General features: G+C 45.1%; 1 protein-coding gene across 6 annotated transcripts in view; it reads left to right on the top strand.

Moving 5' to 3' along the window:
• The window catches only part of Tpm1 (tropomyosin 1 (alpha)), a 29,523-nt gene extending 11,443 nt beyond the window's left edge, over window positions 1-18,080 (top strand). For 2 of the 6 annotated variants that reach the window (XM_013010134.1, XM_013010138.1), the window contains exons 3-9: window positions 3,489-3,622; window positions 6,271-6,388; window positions 7,717-7,787; window positions 8,551-8,626; window positions 9,039-9,101; window positions 9,637-9,706; window positions 17,237-18,080. In XM_013010134.1, coding sequence (XP_012865588.1) covers window positions 3,489-3,622; window positions 6,271-6,388; window positions 7,717-7,787; window positions 8,551-8,626; window positions 9,039-9,101; window positions 9,637-9,706; window positions 17,237-17,319 — 615 coding nt within the window. In that variant the 3' untranslated portion in view covers window positions 17,320-18,080. The other 4 variants (XM_013010136.1, XM_013010137.1, XM_013010140.1 and 1 more) reach the window with 3 other exon arrangements.
• Window positions 18,081-18,510: the final 430 nt, after the last annotated feature.

Raw genomic sequence — 18,510 nt, 5'->3', positions numbered from 1 at the left:
AGAGCTGAGGGACAGCGCCCAGGCCCAGAGTTCAGGCCCCACGACCGGATCCCCCCCCCCCAGAAAAAAAAAAGTTTCACAGACTTTCCTGCCAGGCTGGCTTTGAACCACAGTCTTCAGTTTATAAGCCTCCTGAGTAGCTAGGATGGGCCAATAGTGCCCAGCCTAGGAGTCTGTTTTTAATATACATCTCCTAATTGAGCCTGACACCCAGAAGTTGGGCATGGGTGATACTCAAAGACTCAGTGAGAACCTAAGTTTGTAGACTTAATAATAGTAAGTAGTCCCATAGGTCTACTATGACTACACCAGTCCTGCCTTTGTCCCAAACTGGTGCCTGGAAATGGGTCTCCATTCCCAGTGTTGAATGGTATCATTGGAGGACAGAAGCCTTAATGTTAAATTAGGGTTCTAACAAGTGCTCTCAGGGGAGAGCCAGGTAAGAGAGAGCACAGAGTGATTGAGGAGAGACTTTCAAGTCGGATGATCTTGTATCCAGAGGCAGGAGGGAGGGAACACGGGTGCTGTTGCCTTCCTCCCTGGGGCTTCAGCTCTATGAGGAGCTGAGAAATGAAACCTAGCTGTCACCCGTCGGAAAGTTATTTCCCCAGAGCCTAAACAGCTGTCCCTCTGTGAGTACAAAGTCCTTGCGGTTTGGGCCCAGATCTAAAGCAAAGCATGGAACTTTGGTGGCTGTAGAAGTGTTGTGAAAATCTTGTTACAGATCTGTGATAGGCCACAGCATCTGTAACAAGGGAGGGTATTTGCTTTCTGAAAGAAGTAGAGAGAGAGAGAGAGAGGGAGATTGAATTTGAGCACAGATTTTGGGTTCCTAAGAGTAGTTTTGGTGGTCGTTTTTGTTTTGCCTTTCAAGGTTGTTGGATTATTTCCATCCTTCACCCCCAAATCCCCCCCACTCCTCTGTCCCTTTCTCCTACATAAAAGGAATAGATCTCCACACAAATGTGAAGAAATCTGACCAGATTCCCAAATACACCTCTAATGTATACATCCTTCCAATGTTTTTACCAGTATGAAAAATGATTTTTTAAACTCATTGTCCCTGCTCCCCTTCCTTCAGATAAACCAACACCGGCTGTCGCCTGCCAGTCACCCCTAGCCAGGTGCAGTTACTTCCTGTGCTGAGGGCTGACTGTGTGTGTGCTGGCTGTGTGGATGTCAATCCCCAGCTCACTGAACATTGGCACTGCTCCCTGCCTCCACCAGCCATTACTCTGTGTGGTCATTTTCGTTGAGATGAATGTTTCCAATCGTTCATCATGATCGCAGAGGCCTATTTACCTCTTCCCCAAGTGAAGCTTGGCATTTATCTAGCTAAGTGTTTGGGAATTCCTTTGACTGGAGGCCATGACACAATATGTACGTTTGACTTTACCTCTTGTGGCAGGCCCGTGAGCTGAGGAAGCTGAAGACTTGTCTCACTTACTAAGTCCACACTCTACAGAGAATTGCTTTCCTAATTGTAAGAGCTGACAGTGCTGTAAAGATAAGAGGTATATGTAGAGAATGCAGTATGGGGTCCTGGGAGCCTAGAACCCTGGACAAACCACCTTCAAAAATAAATGGAAAGCCAGGCACCTCATGTCTATAATCTTAGCTAGTTTGGAGGCTGAGATCTGAAATTGCAGTTCAAAACCAACCTGGGCAGGAAAGTCTATGAGACTCTATCTTCTGTTAACCACCAAAAAGCCAGCAGTGGTGCTGTGGCTCGAGTGGTAGAATACTAGCCTTGAGGAAATTCAGGGACATTGCCCAGGCCCCAGGACACACACACACTCTTTCTCTCTCTCTTTCTCTCTTCCCCCACTCTCTCTCTCACATACACACACATACACAATGAGGGGGAGCAAATAGTACCTGATCTTCATGTAATTGGTGGTGGTATTTGGTGGTATTCATTTTGTGGTATTGGGGTTTGAATTTCATTTTGTAGTTGCTAATCAGGGACTCTACTGCCAAGCCATGATTCCAGCCCTTTTTGTTCGGATTACTCCCCCACCACACACACACACACACACCTCTTTTTTTAAAAAAAGTTATTATAAAGGTGATATGAGTCATGTAATGCGTATACTTTTTTTGGACAATGTCACCCTGTCCCAGTTTTTCTCTCCCATCCTTGCCCACAAGCTGTATAATTCATTTTCAGCATAGAATCTAGTGAGTACCACTGCTGCATTTGTTCACCCTTCCTCCCTCCATTTCTGTGCCCCTCCCTGACCTCCCCTAAAGACAGATAAAAGAGCAAACAAGACAAAATGTTCTGATTACTTTTTTGAGATAAGGTATCTTGGCTTTTGTTGTGTCCCCTTACCCCCCAACCTGGTCTATGATCCTCCTGTTTACAATTCCCACGATCTCTGTGATGACAGGTGTAAGACACCACACTAGCCTTTTCTATTGAAATGGTGTGTGTGGGGGGGTGTCCTCTGAACTTTATTTGCCCAGGCTGGCCTGAAACCTGGCCCATCCATGTATTTAGGATTGCACATGTGAACCACTAGCTCCAAGCTTCCTGCAGTCTTTATATAGCCATTATCAGGATGCTGTGAGAGCTCTCAGAAACATAGTAACAAGTGATTAGGAGACTTGTAATTATTGTAGCCCCCCCCCCTCCAGAAAGGAACATTGTATTTCAAAGAGAGAGTCCGACTTAAGGAAAAAAAACATTGTATCCATGTTATTTTTCTCCTTAGGACTTTGATTCTTTTTCTGGTAGCAACTTTGTCTTGTTAGAAATTCCAGTAGGCTGAGGTCCAGAATACCTGGAAATTTTGTCTTGACCCTGTTCCAGTGTGACTAGTTACTCTATAAAGGGTTATGGAAAAGATGAGGTGAGGTGGGGCAGGTTCTAGACTGCGGATCTCCATATGGTAAGTAGTTTTGAAACCACTGCATTCTAAGGCTCCTTTGAGAAAGTAGCTCTGGGTTGGAAGTGTGGCCCAGTTGGTAGCCAGTGAGCAAAAGCAGCAGGTACCAAGTTCAAGTCTCAGTCTCTGAACAAAAAGAAAAGAGAAAGCAGCTCAGAGAGTCAAGTGAAATTCTTGATTCTAGTTACAGACCATGCTGCAAGTATCTCGTGCCTAAGCTTGGGAAGTTCTGTTGTTTCTGTATATCTCAACCCCACCTCCAAGTAATTGTGGAGGCAGTAATAAAACTGTCTCCTAGCAGGCAAAGAAAGCCAGGGTATTGAAATCTATGGGAGACTAGAACCCTGGGAGTGTTTATTATAGTGGTCCATTTGACGAAAATTGTGCATCTACATTTGTGCGTATACAAGTGTGTAAATCACCTTATGCACATATCTCAGAACCCCAGAGTTAGCCAGGACTAACTTAAGATAGCTAGCTCATCACTAGGCCCAGACTTCCTGTCTGAAACAGGCACTTCAGTTCCTGCCACTTCCTGAAGGTACCACCCTCAAAACTTTCTCTCCAGCTCAGACATGCCTTTCACTCTCTGCCTAGGCTGAGGCCGACGTGGCTTCTCTGAACAGACGCATCCAGCTGGTTGAGGAGGAGCTGGATCGTGCTCAGGAGCGTCTGGCAACAGCTCTGCAGAAGCTGGAGGAGGCAGAGAAGGCAGCAGATGAGAGCGAGAGGTGAGAAGGCTTCATCCAGCCCCATTTAGCAAAACGTTTCCTCCTTGGGGGACGAGCTCTAGGGCTTCTCTGCATATTGAGGTTTAAATTTTTTACGGTCCTTGGAGGGCAGTGGGTGTAGCTCAGTGGCAGCATGCTTGCCTAGCATGCACAGGCCCTGGGATTTTATAGTCCCTCATTAAAATGTCTACTGTATGAGTCTAGGTCCCCAAATTGTAAAAAGGTTAAAAAAAAAAAAAAAAAAGATCTTGCTGCCATCCTCACACCACCAATGAGGAAGACAGACACAGAATTCTGGAATACAAAGAAATTCCAGGGATACAGAGACTTTTTCCCCCTGCTTATCACATAGACTTTGTAACTAAAAATGGATCAAGAGCCAGGTGTCAGTGGCTCATGCCTCTAATCCTAGCTACTCAGCAGGCTGAGATACAAGGATCTCAGTGTGAAGCAAGCATAGGCAGGAAAGTCCATGAGACTCTTTAGTTATTCACCAAAAAGCTGGAAGTGGAATTGTGGTTCAAGTGTAGCTGTCACCCTTGAGCAAAAAAAAAAAACTAAGGGAAAATGCCCAAGCCCACTGCCGGGCGCTGGTGGCTCACGCCTGTAATCCTAGCTACTCAGGAGGCTGAGATCTGAGGATCGCGGTTCAAAGCCAGCCCGGACAGGAGAGACCGTGAGACTCCTATCTCCAATAAACCACCAGAAAACCGGAAGTGGCGCTGTAGCTCAAGTGGTAGAGTGCTCGCCTTGAGCTGAAGAGCTGAGGGACAGCGCCCAGGCCCAGAGTTTGAGCCCCACGACCAACAAAAAAAGAAAAAGAAAATGCCCAAGCCCAGTACTGACACACATGTATGTACATGGACACACACACACACACACACACACACACACACCCCTCTGCACACACACATGCACACAAATGTATCAAAGAAACTTAGACATAAGAGATAAACATGAGGCTGCCGCTTGCCAAATAGGTGGAGGATAAAGAATCTGTAAAGCAAAACATGTGGACTCATACTCAGTACACATAAGACATATGTGTGCTTGCAGGTAGGTGCAGTCCACCTGCTTCTGTCTGACTCATTGAGGTAAAGGAAAGCTTGTTCCCATCTAGACCAGCCAATGTGTTCTGGAAGGCTCACTTCCTCAAGCTGATGTGTTTATCACATTCCATAGACACACCCCAAGCAGGACTCCCATGAGCATTTTGCTAGCTAAGGGATGAGGGATGGCATAGCTGGGTTAGGCTAAAACTCTCCAGATGAACCTATCTGTGCTATTTCCTGGGCAGGTGTTAAGCTCCTTATTCCCTATTTCTTTTTTTTTTTTTTTGGGGGGGGGGGTCCGGTCGTGGGGCCTGAACTCTGGGCCTGGGCGCTGTCCCTCAGCTCTTCATCTCAAGGCTAGCGCTCTACCACTTGAGCCACAGTGCCACCTCCAGCTTTTTTCTTTTTGCATATGTGGTACTGAGGAATTGAACCCAGGGCCTCAGGCATGCAAGGCAAGTGCTCTACCACCGAGCCACCTTCCTAGCCCCCTTCCCTGTTTTCTTAATGTTGCTTCACGAACCAGAAGTGTGTACGTATGGTGGTGATGTGCCTGACTTCTTCCTGGTGCACATATAGTAGTGTTGAAGCTGACTTTTTCCTGAAACAAACCAGCCAGTGAACCTCGCAGCCAGTCTAGTTGTTAGGCACTGCCACAATAGGACCTTAGAGATTCTTTTACTCCAATCCTTGGTTTTATAAGGGAGAAAAACTAGGGCTCCAAGACTGACATCTCTCCAAAGGCTCACAGCATACTTGTGGCTAAGTCAAAAAAGTGCTATTGCCTCCTTAAATTCTGATCAGTCAATCCCAGTATATTATTCCATAAATCTATAACTACCAGATCAATTAACGCTTTTTGATATGTAAGATTGTGCCACAGACTCTAGTATACATATCAGCAAAGAAACAGTGTAGTCTTATTTCCCCACACTTCTATTTAGAGAAGATTCCATTACAGGTAGAACTTAGTTTCTTTTGTTTGTGTTTTTGTTTTGATTTGGTTTGGTTTGGTTTTTTGTGCTCAAGGCTTGTGCTTTACCACTTGAGCCACAGCTCTGCTTCTGGCTTTTTTTCTCTTTTGGTGGTTAATTGGAGCTAAGAGTTTCATGGACTTTCCTGTGCTGGCTGGCTTCAGTCCTCATATCTCAGCCTCCTAAGTAGCTAGGATTTCAGGCATGAACCACTGGTGCCCATTTAGAACATTTAGAACATTGTTTCTTATCTGTGGAAGAGGTATGTGATGATAAATCTGCTCCTGTTATATTCCAGCAGTGACCTAGCTCAGAAAGGGAGAACAATTCCTTTATATTTAATAAACCCTGATGGCTTTGCTTGTTCCCTTGCTTCCCAGATGCAAACAGATTCTGACCTTGTACCTTTGATTTAACATTAGGTCTTGCTAGTGCCCAAAGGGTGTGATTACATTCACAATGACCAGAGAGGAATACTGCTTCATGATTCAGAATGTGGAAGTAGCTCTGTGCTCTGTTCTGGTCTGCCATTCTCACTAAGCCTCACCAGACCAGAGCAGTGCACAATGAGTTGAGGAGGTCAGCTCTGTATCTTGGTTTTCCTGTTGGTCTTTCTCTCCAGAGGCATGAAGGTCATTGAAAGTCGAGCCCAAAAGGATGAAGAAAAAATGGAAATTCAGGAGATCCAGCTCAAAGAGGCAAAGCACATTGCTGAAGATGCCGACCGCAAATATGAAGAGGTCAGATCCTGGGGCCCAGAGTCTTGTGGAGTTCCAAGAGTGGCCTGGAGGCAGCAGAATTACAGCCTTGATTCCTAGATGATGCCCTCTGCTTCCCTAGCACAGTGGGTGGTTTTAAGGAAAAATTCCTTTGTCTTATTTTAATTGGTTCTCATTTTTTTTTTTTTTTGTCGGTCGTGGGGCTTGAACTCTGGGCCTGGGCACTGTCCCTCAGCTCTTCAGCTCAAGGCGAGCGCTCTACCACTTGAGCTACAGCGCCACTTCCGGTTTTCTGGTGGTTTATTGGAGATAGGAGTCTCACGGTCTCTCCTGCCCGGGCTGGCTTTGAACCGCGATCCTCAGATCTCAGCCTCCTGAGTAGCTAGGATTACAGGCGTGAGCCACCAGCGCCCGGCCTTGGTTCTCATTTTTGAGCCTACCCAGGGATCTCAGGTCTATCAAGAAAAGGTGGTCAGTAGCATTAGAAAAAAAGATCAAAATTCCCCCCATGCGTCTAAGCCTAGGACAAAGATTTTTGACCAGGAACAGGAAAAGCTGGGTCCTCGGAAAAGGAGGTTGTGACTACAAGGTGTTCTTGCAGTGGGGTTCACCTAGCAGTTCATCCAGTCCATGGGCCATGCAGCTGCTCAATAGATTCATGGAGGCCCCTTTTCCGGGGTGATAGAAACCTCCTGTCAACTCAGGTCCTCATCATCATGTCCTCATAAAAGTGACCTGCATTGCAAACAAACAAAAACAAGATGTTTCATTGTATTCCTAACTGTGTCACATCATGGCTGTCCTGGCTCTCGTCTGCATTTTTGCTCCAGGATATTATTCTCTACCCACTAATCTCGAGCTGCTTCAGAGGACCCTTTCTTCTCTCAGGTCCGTTCTGTGCCTGGATGCAGATTTGCATCGGTGCCCAATCCTGTCCTGGTAGCTCGTCTGCGTTTCTCACCGCCTCCACAGGAGGAGGCTGATGGGCAGAACTAATGTTGGGGAAGTACCTAGGGTTATTTTCAGGGTTTTCTTAGCAGTCTCCACCTCTTCAGTAGAAAATGTGTCACGGCTCATCACACTGCTATTTTTGAGATTGCAGATTTTGTTATTTCTCATTCCACACTTTGGTCTCTCCGTGGCATAATTATACAGACGTCAGCGTGACACCATGATTGTAGCTGGCCATTCTGGGTCTTGGTGGGCACCTCTCTGTGGGCACTCCCAAGGGCGAGGTCACTGGAGTGAAGAGCACTCTGTCTAGACAAGAATTTTGGCTTTCTTCCCCCCCCCCCGCCCCCCAACATATCGGCTCCATGGTGTATGTGTGTACTGTGCTTGTCTTGCAGGTGGCCCGCAAGCTGGTCATCATTGAGAGTGACCTGGAACGTGCAGAGGAGCGGGCTGAGCTCTCAGAAGGGTAAGAGGGCCGCTGCCCAGAGGCCACGAGTGGGGTGCTGCGGAGCAGTGACTAAACAGCATGACCTTGTGGCCGCTGCACATTGACCTGTTTCCGCTCCCCCTCCTCCCGTGCACATGTGACGTGGATCAGCCACGAGCGTGGAACACGGAGGAGCCAGCGGGGTGTCTGTGTGAATGCGTGTAGCACTGCATGCCTTACCTGCACACTGATTTTGTGAATGGCCTTGTGCATTTCCTGTGTCCACTAACAGCCAAGTTCGACAGCTGGAAGAACAATTAAGAATAATGGATCAGACCTTGAAAGCATTAATGGCTGCAGAGGATAAGGTACTGATAGCTCATGTGTGGTTCCTAGGTTTAACTGCAACCCAGCTTCAATGCCTCCTGGTTGGTTTGGTGTAACGACTGCACCTTCACTACACCTCTGCTGTTTATATCTTGCTTTGAGTGCTTTCTCTTGGTCCTTTATGCTCCTTTGTTTTTCCCCTTTGTAAGTACTCAGTCACTCTTCATGGCGGCCAAATAAGAAGCCAAATTATCACCCTGGATTTTTTTTGTCACCCTGCTTTTCCTCTGCCGTGAGGCTGGAGGGCAGTGTCTGTGTGAAACTAAGCCTTTTCACTCCTGATGGTTTGGCTACTTTAAGGCAGCCCTTCGTCTCTAGGACTCGGTTTTCATTTTTTTCCCCCGTCCCTCTCCTTTTTCTCTCTCCTTTCCTCTGGCTTGTCTCCACCCTTTCTGCCTCTGGTCCAAAACATTAGCAAATGTGCCGAGCTTGAAGAAGAATTGAAAACTGTGACCAACAACTTGAAGTCACTGGAGGCTCAGGCTGAGAAGGTAGGCCAGGCGCTTGGAGTGGGGAAGACATCTTTTCAGCATAGCTGCCACCAGTGACAATAGCCCAGGTGGCTTTCTAGTAAATGACAACATTTTGAGATGATTTCCTGATGGCAATTGCAGAGAACAGGATTTAAGATTTTTTTAATAGAGAATGTATTTTATGTTGGTGGGTCAATTTAATTTAAATACAGTGCCAAGGAGATAGTTATCTTGTTCTTACCCTATGTAAAACAATAGGCAAGAAAGCAGAGAATGTATTGTAGCAAGCCATTCGATATTGGAGGTTCTGTTACCTGTGAGGAGATCCTTAACATCTGTTGGCTGGGTTGGCCCAGTCTTGGTGTTAGAAGGCATAAGGATGGACTGGGAGCTACAGCCTGACATCTGGAATGTTCTTTTCTAATTACAGTACTCACAGAAGGAAGATAAATACGAGGAAGAGATCAAGGTCCTTTCTGACAAGCTGAAGGAGGTAATACTAGAATAATTTTGCATGAAGCCAACTGGATTTTTTGTTGTCAGTCCTGTGGTTTTGGTGCTGTCCCTGTGCTTCAGTAAGAAGACTAATGCTCTCTACTACTTGAACCACAGCTTCATTTCCAGCTGTTTGCTTTTGTTAATAGTTAACTAAAGATAAGTCTCACTGGCTTTACTGCCTGGACCAACTTTGAACCACAGTCCTCAGATCTCAGCCTCCTGAGTAGCTAGATAGGATTATAGACATGAGCCATGGATGCTTGCGTCCAACTGGATTTTTAATGACGTTTATTTGTGCTGGAGATAGTCAGGGTTTTGTTTTTCATTTTCAGGCTATGATGACCCAGGCCAAGGGTATACAGGGCTAGTCTTGGAATTAATGTGCTCTGCCAGCTTCCATCACTCGGTAGTTAACTGAAACAGACTAGTCCTTTCCGATCCATTTCCTTAGTGATGTCCTTGAGTTTTGTGGTCTATAGTTGTTAGAACTATGAAACTTCCCAACTTTGACTCAATTTAAATCCTTATAGGCTGAGACTCGGGCTGAATTTGCAGAGAGGTCAGTAACTAAGTTGGAGAAAAGCATTGATGACTTAGAAGGTAAGATCTTAAACTTTTTTTTGTTTTTTAATTCTTATGGTTGAATTCTGACCTGGCAAATTGATTGTCCGACCCAAGTTCATCCACTGTGATAAACTTTGCTATTGCACCTTCTGCCTGACTATCCTGTGACTCCTAAACTCTTCGACTGGTTCTTGAGGTGACTAAGGTTAGCCATCAGACCATGCATGTCAGGTTGTAATGGCAGATGTCATTCGGCCTTCCCTCATGCTCCTCAAAAGTGAGTCCCTATTGGCTTACGTGTAAGAGTAAAAGTCTATTTTGTGTCTTCATTGATTCCTCCTAATTGCCAGAACAGTATGAATTTTAGATACAACCTATCTTGCAAGTATGAGTTCAGTGGAAGGTCTTACAGTTTTTTTTAAGTTATTCATGAACAAAATGTTCTATCCACATGACAGTGTATGGTTTGGGAGTCAATAGGGCATTGTAGCTTGGGAGTATTCTTAAGCATCTCCCCACCTAAAGCTTTTAGGTTTTATTTAAATAGCAACCACTGTATCTCATAGAAACTTTAAATGTTAGGTGTTGAGGCTTGTGATTGGTTACCTGTATCTGTGGGTGGGGAAGGGAAAAGAGTTGGTTATAACCAAGATATGGTTGCTAAGCAACCAAAGCAGGAAGCATCATCACAGCAGTACCACCCTAAAAAGTATCCCTGTCCTCTTTTATCAAGCCTCCTGGAGCTGTAGCCAGTGGCTCAAGTGGGAAGGCCACAGTAGTTCAGGTGATACTAGGAAATAAATATCCCTGGGTGTGCCTAGTTTGGTCAGGAAGTTAGTGGCTAAAATGTGAAGCCAGTGAAGAATTTAGTCACAAATGCTGTCTTTGGGGGTATTTTTCCCATTGTTTATAGCTACAGGTGGCTGACTACCCTGGGGTGATTTAAACACAGCTTTGTTTAAAAAAAAAAGTTTGTTGTTGTTCCATTACTCACCAGGAGAGATAGCTGGCCTTCTGTGGCTTTCTTTCAGGTTTAGCAGAAGTCTCCTATACCTGCCATATTTGTTACACTTTTTCATATTGAATCTTTCTCCTTTTATTTCCTAATGGGTTTTGTTCTGTTTTTTGTGTTTTTTTTTTCTCAATTTATTTAAAACCAAACCGCACGCCTCCTGCTCTGGCCTCCTGCTGCGGCACCACCCTCCCCTTCATGCATTGCCTTTTCTCGCTGCCATGTTGGGATGGCGCATGCCATCCCCCTTCACCCTCCATCTCTTGGTCACTCTCCATGTCCTTGCATCTCTGCCTTCCACTTCCTGCTCGTAGATGAGCTGTACGCTCAGAAACTGAAGTACAAGGCCATCAGCGAGGAGCTGGACCACGCTCTCAACGATATGACTTCCATGTAAATGTCCATGCACCCTGCCTGCTCCATCAGCACCCGCATGCTTCTGTGATGAGCTCCCCTTGGCTCCTCCCTCCCACTCCATGACCTCCATCTGCGCGCCCTGCTCTCTGCTTTCTTGCACAACCTGGGTGGCCCTTACCCTTTTTACATTGTACGAATCTCAACGCCAAGTAGATCAGTGCAAACCATGGTCCTTTGAGAATCATTTTCCTTTAGAAACACTGAGCTAGTTTGTTCACACCAAGTAATGAATATTGAATTCCTGGAATAGGAACTGCCTTGAGTACTGTTCTTAAGAAATCCACTAAAAAAAAATGGCCCTGTGGCTCAAGTGGTGGAGCACTTGCCTGGAGCTGAAGAGCTCAGGGAGAGCGTCCAGGCCCAGAGTTCAAGCCCCACTATCGACACACACACACATACCAGAAAAAAGAAGTCCACTAAAACTGGGTGCTAGTGGCTCATGTCTGTACTCCTACGTACTCAGGAGACTGAGATCTGAGGATCCCAGTTCGAAGCCAACCTGAGGAAGCAAAGTCTGTGAGATACTTCTCTCCATTTAACCAGCAAAATATCAGGAGTAGAGCTGTGGCCCAAGTGGTAGAGTACTAGCCTAACTGACAGCATCCGGGCCCTGAGTTCCAAGCCCCAACACTGGGACAAGAAAAACAAAAAGCCACTAGACTCAAGTAAAATTAAAAGGCCATTATGTCACATAGGAACTTTGGAAGAATACCAAAATTGAGATTCCATCAAGTACAATTTGATCGTTTTTATAAAAGCAATGTAAACATAAGGAAACCTTAAAGAATAAAATAGATTATCAAATGTCTGAGGAAAGGGAATTTGGTGTGACCCAGTCCAACCTAAAGAGCTTTCTGGAAGCACATCTCCCTCACAAAGTGAGCACACCACTAGTAATCAAGTCTATAGTTTCCTCTGTTTACAGTAAAAGGAATTAAAGTCCCCACCATAAACATTGGCCACAACCCGTGGCAGAGATGTGGGAAATAAAACAGCTGTGCAGCTGACTTTGGCGTTTCCTCACGTGAGGCAGTATTGTTGGAGTGAATAACCTTGTTCTCACACAAACTTCAAACACATACAACTAACTCAACGTATTGCTAACCAAATTTAAACTTAACCTGCCTCTTTAATGTCTAACCAGGAGTGTTTTCACACTGGGTTCCACTAATGCTAAAAGTGTGGCTTTCTAGGCTCACTTGTTCATTCTTTACCCATGCAGAAAACCAAGTCGTTTGGAGAGTGTAGCATGTGCTTTGACTTTAGGGGCTATAAAATCCCAACCCTTAGAGGCCTAGTAGCCCCCATGGAAACAGTGCCTCTTCTCCCTCACTTGGAAAGGGAGGGGTCAGCTCATCTGCCTCTGAGGTCCTCCCCAGCGCACAAGTGCAATCTATGGGAAAAACTTGGCATCAAATATGATGAGATAACCCAAAGAAAGGTTTTGGGGGTTGGGGGCTTGGCTCAATTGGTAGAGGCCCCAACCAATGAACAAAAGCAAGCATCAAATGCCAAGTTCTAGTGAAGCAAAGTCCATGAGACACAGATCCCAATCTCATCTGAAAGAGAAAAAAAGGTTTTGCCTAAAACTGGCTTTTAAATCCTGTTCCTGGGTCTTCCCTGAAGTTGACTGGTGATAAATAGCCCAGGTCTATACCAGGATGGACTGACCCCCAGAGAGGTTGGCACCACTGTCAGCAGTAGGTTTTGCACATCTGCTTCTCGCCTGCGTTTCTAGTGCTGTTCTCATCTGTTCATGTGATTTCCCTTTTATTTTTTTCCTGTTGTGCCACTTTGTTCTTTTATCTCCCATCTTTTGTCTTTATACAGATAAGTTTCTTTGCTTCACCTCTCTCAAGACTCCTTCCTCCAGCTGGACGTCCCATCTCTCTGAGTTCTGCATTTGTCTGTTCTCCAGCTGACCCTGGTTTTTCTTTTAGTACCCACCCTAGGGCCAGACACATTGCTTTCTGTTGTTCCAGGAGCTCTTCATCCAGTGTAAAATAAACAGTGTAGTAAGCTCTTTCTGTTTGCTAGCCTTTCTACTTCTTATTTATTGACATTTCATCGCAATACTGAATAAAACTATAATTCTGCTTCATGCACATAAGGATTAATTTCTGACTGCTGCTTTTTTTTTTTCCATTCTATTTTTGTTTGGACAGTCTCTTCACTGTGTAGCCCAAGCTGGCCCCAAATTCACAATCCCCTTTGCTCACCGCTCCAGCTGCTGGGATTACAGGTGTATACCACCACATCCAGCTACGTTATCCAAGTGTCTCTAAAGCAGTAGTTCCTTGTGGGGACTTGTAAAAATAGTTCCCAGGGCTACATCCTTGCCAGAGGCCTGAGCATCAGTGGTTTGGGGCCAAGAATCTCAGTACAGGAGACAAGTGTTTGTTGGAACTCAGAAAATCTGGTATGAGCGATGTTTTCCTCTGCCAGAAGTCTAGGTTGGGGCTGTGTTGAAAAAAATATGGCCATGCTCAGAGAGGGACTTGGCTAATTAAGAAATAGGTGCACAGCTATCTGATGACTCCCTATACTAGGCATTTGCATATGAGAAAATATGGTGAAGGGTGGAGATTCAGACAGTGGGTGCTTTGGTTGTCCTTCCCCTTGTTCTAGCTCAAGGAGATCCACGTACAGGTACCTTCATTTTGGCCAGGAAAAGGACATCTTAGATTTTCTAAATATGATAGCTATATTTGAGTCTTGGTTTTCATGCTGTAAGCATGTGTGTGTGTGTACATATGTATACACACACATACTTGTTATGGGGTTTGAACTCAGGGCCTGGATAGCACTGTCTGTGAGCTTTTTCACTCAAGGCTACCACTTCGAGCCACAGTGCCACTTCTGGTTTTCCCGGGGTTAATTGGAGATAAGAGTTGCAGACTTTCCTGTCCGGGCTGGCTTTGAACCACATTCTCAGATCTTAGCCTCCTGACTAGTTAGGATTACAGGAATGAGCCAACAGTGCCTGGCACATCATATATTGTTTGTAGGGTTGTACCAATATCATTTTGGGTTTATTAGCTGAGATTTCCTCTTTCCTTCCCCCACTCACATTTGTGAACATTTTTTAAAAATGTAGCCATTAGAGTTTGCTAATTCCCCCCAAAACAAAATAAGTAGTAGAGAAAATTGTTCACAGTACAAATTGTATTTTATTTGGTCCATGCTATTTAATGCCACAAACAGCAAATCTGAGTTCTTTCTGTTATTTTTTTTTCATTTGCAAAATTAGAACTTTTGAATAGCATTAACTTCTAAGTTCCCAACATTTCCCCTTCCTCAGCAGGAGGGGTCTATTCTCCTTGTTTAAGACACACCTGTTTTATGCATGGTTGGTTCATTGTTAGCCCAGAAGGGATGATGACCACTATCCCTAGATAAACTTGACCAACCCTAGAGACAATGTCAATCACTCTGAGAAGTCTTCAGAGCAGAGAAAATAGTTCTGTATGCAGACTGTACATTAAGGTATTTTAATAATGGCAAGTTAGACTCCTAAATTCACAATCTGATATTGTCTCAAGAGTACAAAGTCCTCTCCAGTTTTTTTTTTCTTGTTCCAGAGGTTCCTTGGGCTCACTTCTCACCTTGATTCCTGCCTTGTTCTTTTTTTCAAATTCAGAGAAACAGACATGACCCTTTTCTGGGTCATCCTGCCCTAGAGGATTTTCTAGAACCAATCTGCAACTTCTACTGAGCAAATATGAGTAGGGATATGGGAAAGTAATGGAGGGAGATGTAGGCTGAGGTGCTCCAGAACAAGTACACAGAAAGGGGGTGCAGAGCAAGCTGGGTTTGGGAAGAACCTTGGGGTCCAGGCTTCTAGTGAAAAAGGCTATCCCAAGGCTGTAGCTGCTTCAAAAACCCAAACTGAACTGAACCAGTCACTGCTGAGTCTGAGCACCAGTGGTCTCAGGTAACCGGGATCCTGTGGAACAGGTGTGTTCATATGTGTGCTCCCTGTCCTCAGGCCCCCTGGGTCCACCAGCTACATGGCAGTTCACAGAACAGGCCTCAAGAAAGCAGAAGTAGGGACCACAGTCATTGAAGCTGAATTCATAGTGATTCTCTGTGGTCTCTCAAAGACTTCTGTTCTAGCTAGCCATACATTTGGGCTCAGCAAACAGACATGCCTGCCCACGCCAACAGTTGCCCAGGCTGACAATGTAACCAGCTTAGTAGTAGGGTTTACATTTACAACCTCCAAGCATATGCCACATGCAAGGCCAAGGATATGAGAAGAGATGAGACCAGTATCTTGTCAGAATACAAATGAGTGAGGTGAGTGTGAACTGGGAGCCACTGAACATCCCCTCCCAAGATCATCAGATACAGACCAAGTTGTACTTGGCAAATTGCAGACCTTCCCACTGGTCTTCATGCAAGTTAATCCACATCCCTTGGCACCAGAGATGATTGCCAGGCTATCCTCTTGGAGTAAACAGATGAATTCTGAATTAATGTCAAGGAGAAAGAATGTTCTTTTGCTATCTGATAAGATTACACACCATGAAAGTTGAATGAGAGTTCAATAAATGTCCCCTGGTGATGGGGGGAGGGACAGGGAGATTAGTTGTCTCACTCGTTTATTACTGCCTGAGCAGAAAACCCATGCTATGCTGTGAGGACAGATATGGGGGGGTTCCAAAATAGTACACAGGAATGGTCCCCAAAGAGCTTCCCTGCACCCTGGAAAGGGAACGGCTTCAGTTCCCAAAGCTGCTAAACAAAACTGCACATGACTGGGTTCACAAGAAGGTTTAGTGAGGTATAAGAGACACTTTCTTCCCCACCCCACCCCCACTTCCTTCTCCTGTCCTGTACCTCTCCTCTCCTCCCCATTAAGGAAGAGATCCTGGCCTGTCCTCCTCCTTTGTTCTCACCCACCCTTGTGAGGGAGAGGGCAGATGACCCGTGGTAAGGACAGACTGTTGAGCAGGAGACCAGCTGCCATCCTGCCTGGGGTATCTCTGTGTTTTCTATTAACTGCCTCTCGCCAAGTCTGCCTAACCTTACTTCTTCTTTCTGTCTCCTCTTTTCTGCTAACCTGTTTGCTGACCTGTACAGATCAACTCTACCAGCAACTTGAGCAAAACCGCCGCCTAACTCATGAACTAAAGCTGGCCCTGAATGAGGATTAAAAACTTAAAAGTGTGAGGAACTTGGGCTGAATTAAGCATAGTGCCCATGGGAGTCCACTCAGAGGCTGGCCTGACCTTGGTTTCCCTCCATATCTGAAGCAGTAACATTCTTTTAAATCCCAGACAGCTTTTAGGATAAAACATGCCTCTCCACGGAGAAATATTTATAACTCAGCACTCTTTTCAATAGTAGGTCCTCTTTGAACTGAGGGCCAAAACACATTTTCTATTTCTTCTAGACAAATATATATATATACATACATGTGTATATATACAAACACATATTTATATAATCCATATTTGTATTCCTAGCTTCATTCTGGCATAGTATTTGGAATATGATTAAATGTACCTATGCTCAGGCAAAGTAGCTTTTGCAAACAGGAGTTCATGCTAGAAGTTCCCAGTTGTCTGAAAGGTATGCTTTGTTCAGTTTAATGGTGGTGTTGGCATCTGCTGAGAATGTCATGCTAATAATAAAACGGTATTGAAAAATATTAAGAGAATGTCCTAATGAAGTGCATGAAACATGTTGATAACTGTTGATGACCCACAGAAATAAATCATTTGAAAAGTTAATCCAAAACCTATTTCTGTCACCTCTGTTTTCTGTGAGGCTGTGTTACAACACCATTCCCAGACCTTTAACTGCCTGTAAGTCAAGTGTCTGCCAGTGTTCATTTCCCCCATTAGTGTGATCATCGTGCTGCCTCTGTATTTGGATTGTATCCCTCCCTGTTCCCACACTCCGCCCTGCTGGTGCAGGTGCTATGGTTATTTTCAGTCCCAGATCTCCGCCCCCAGCCCTCCCCCCCCCCCTGCTCGGGTCTTTGTTTGGAAATGAGTGATGTCTTAAAAGCATGCTGAGTTCTAATCATCGCCTCCTGTGTTTGTGATTGATGTGCCTGCCCCCTGTACAGACCGCCACTGTGTCCATAGTGCAGCTATTCATGACTCGCTTTTCTAATCTCACCACAGAGAAAGTGGCTCATGCCAAAGAAGAGAACCTTAGTATGCATCAGATGCTGGATCAGACTTTACTGGAGTTAAACAACATGTGAGAACTTCCCTAAGCTGCGGCCACATTGCTCTATTTTGTTCTTGTTTTGTGTTGTGTTTTTTTGTTGTTGTTGTTTTTAAACACCTGCTTATCATGAACGCCCCTGAATGCATCTTTACTTAATTTACCACTGTCTCACCCACGTCCACAAGAGCCTGCTAGGGTGGGTGGGGAACACAGGCGAGCCACAGCAGGCCATGAGGGCTCCACGTGCCATTGCCCAGGTCCACATTGCCACACTTAGTAGACTTCAGACACGCAGGGTGCTTAAGTCAGTACCGGAGTCCTCACCAAAGCACAAAGACTTTACTTGAAGTGCCAACCATCCGGTCAGCTGGAGGGTGGAGACAATCAGGTGTGGATTGGTGCTACTTTAAATAAACAGAGGTCCCTTCTGTTAAATATTGTACAATTCTGAGTTGTGTCCAACACTAATTTATTGTAAGTTTTACTGCAAGATGAGACCACAGATCCCGTATATCTGTGACGTTGAGGCCAAGGGTTTGAAAGCACGCTCGCTCACTGCTCTTTTGTGTTTAAGGACTCCGTTCCTTTCTGACTGGCCCACACTCAGCCCTGTACCACTCTAGGATAGCACTGAGGTGGACTTCCATGCTTCCCCAGTTCTCCCTGCTCAAGTGAAAAGTCTTAGGCACTACACGCAATGGATCAATCAAAACCATGCTTTCAAAGAGTTGTAACTGTATGTAAACATTGTATAATGGAATGGAATAAAATGCACATTGTAGGACATTTTCTAAATCTGTTTGTCTTGTCATCTGTTTTTACTTAGTGAGCTGTAGGCTCAAAAAAAAAAAACTGACCTCCCTGCCTTCACACAATCTTTCTTTCTTTCTTTCTTTTCTTCTTTTTTTTTTGTCAAGGTGATGTACAGAAGGGTTTCAGTTACATAAGTAAGGTAATGAATACATTCCTTTTTTTTTCTTTTCCTTTTTCTTTTTTTTTTTTTCTGTCAGTTGTGGGACTTGAACTCTGGGCCTGGGCAATGTCCCTGTCTTCTTTAGCTCTAGGCGAGCACTCTACCACTTGAGCCACAGCACCACTTCTGGTTTTCTAGTGGTTTATTGGAGATAAGAGTCTCATGGACTTTCCTGCCCAGTCTGGCTTTGAACCGTGATCTTCAGATCTCAGCCTCCTAAGTAGCTAGGATTGCAGCAATGAGCCACCGGCA

The sequence above is a fragment of the Dipodomys ordii genome, unplaced genomic scaffold, assembly GCF_000151885.1.
Source record: "Dipodomys ordii isolate 6190 unplaced genomic scaffold, Dord_2.0 Scaffold11, whole genome shotgun sequence".
Classification (NCBI taxonomy): Eukaryota; Metazoa; Chordata; class Mammalia; order Rodentia; family Heteromyidae; genus Dipodomys; species Dipodomys ordii.
Note: the sequence above shows the minus strand (reverse complement) of the source record. Positions and strands in the feature narration are given on the sequence as shown.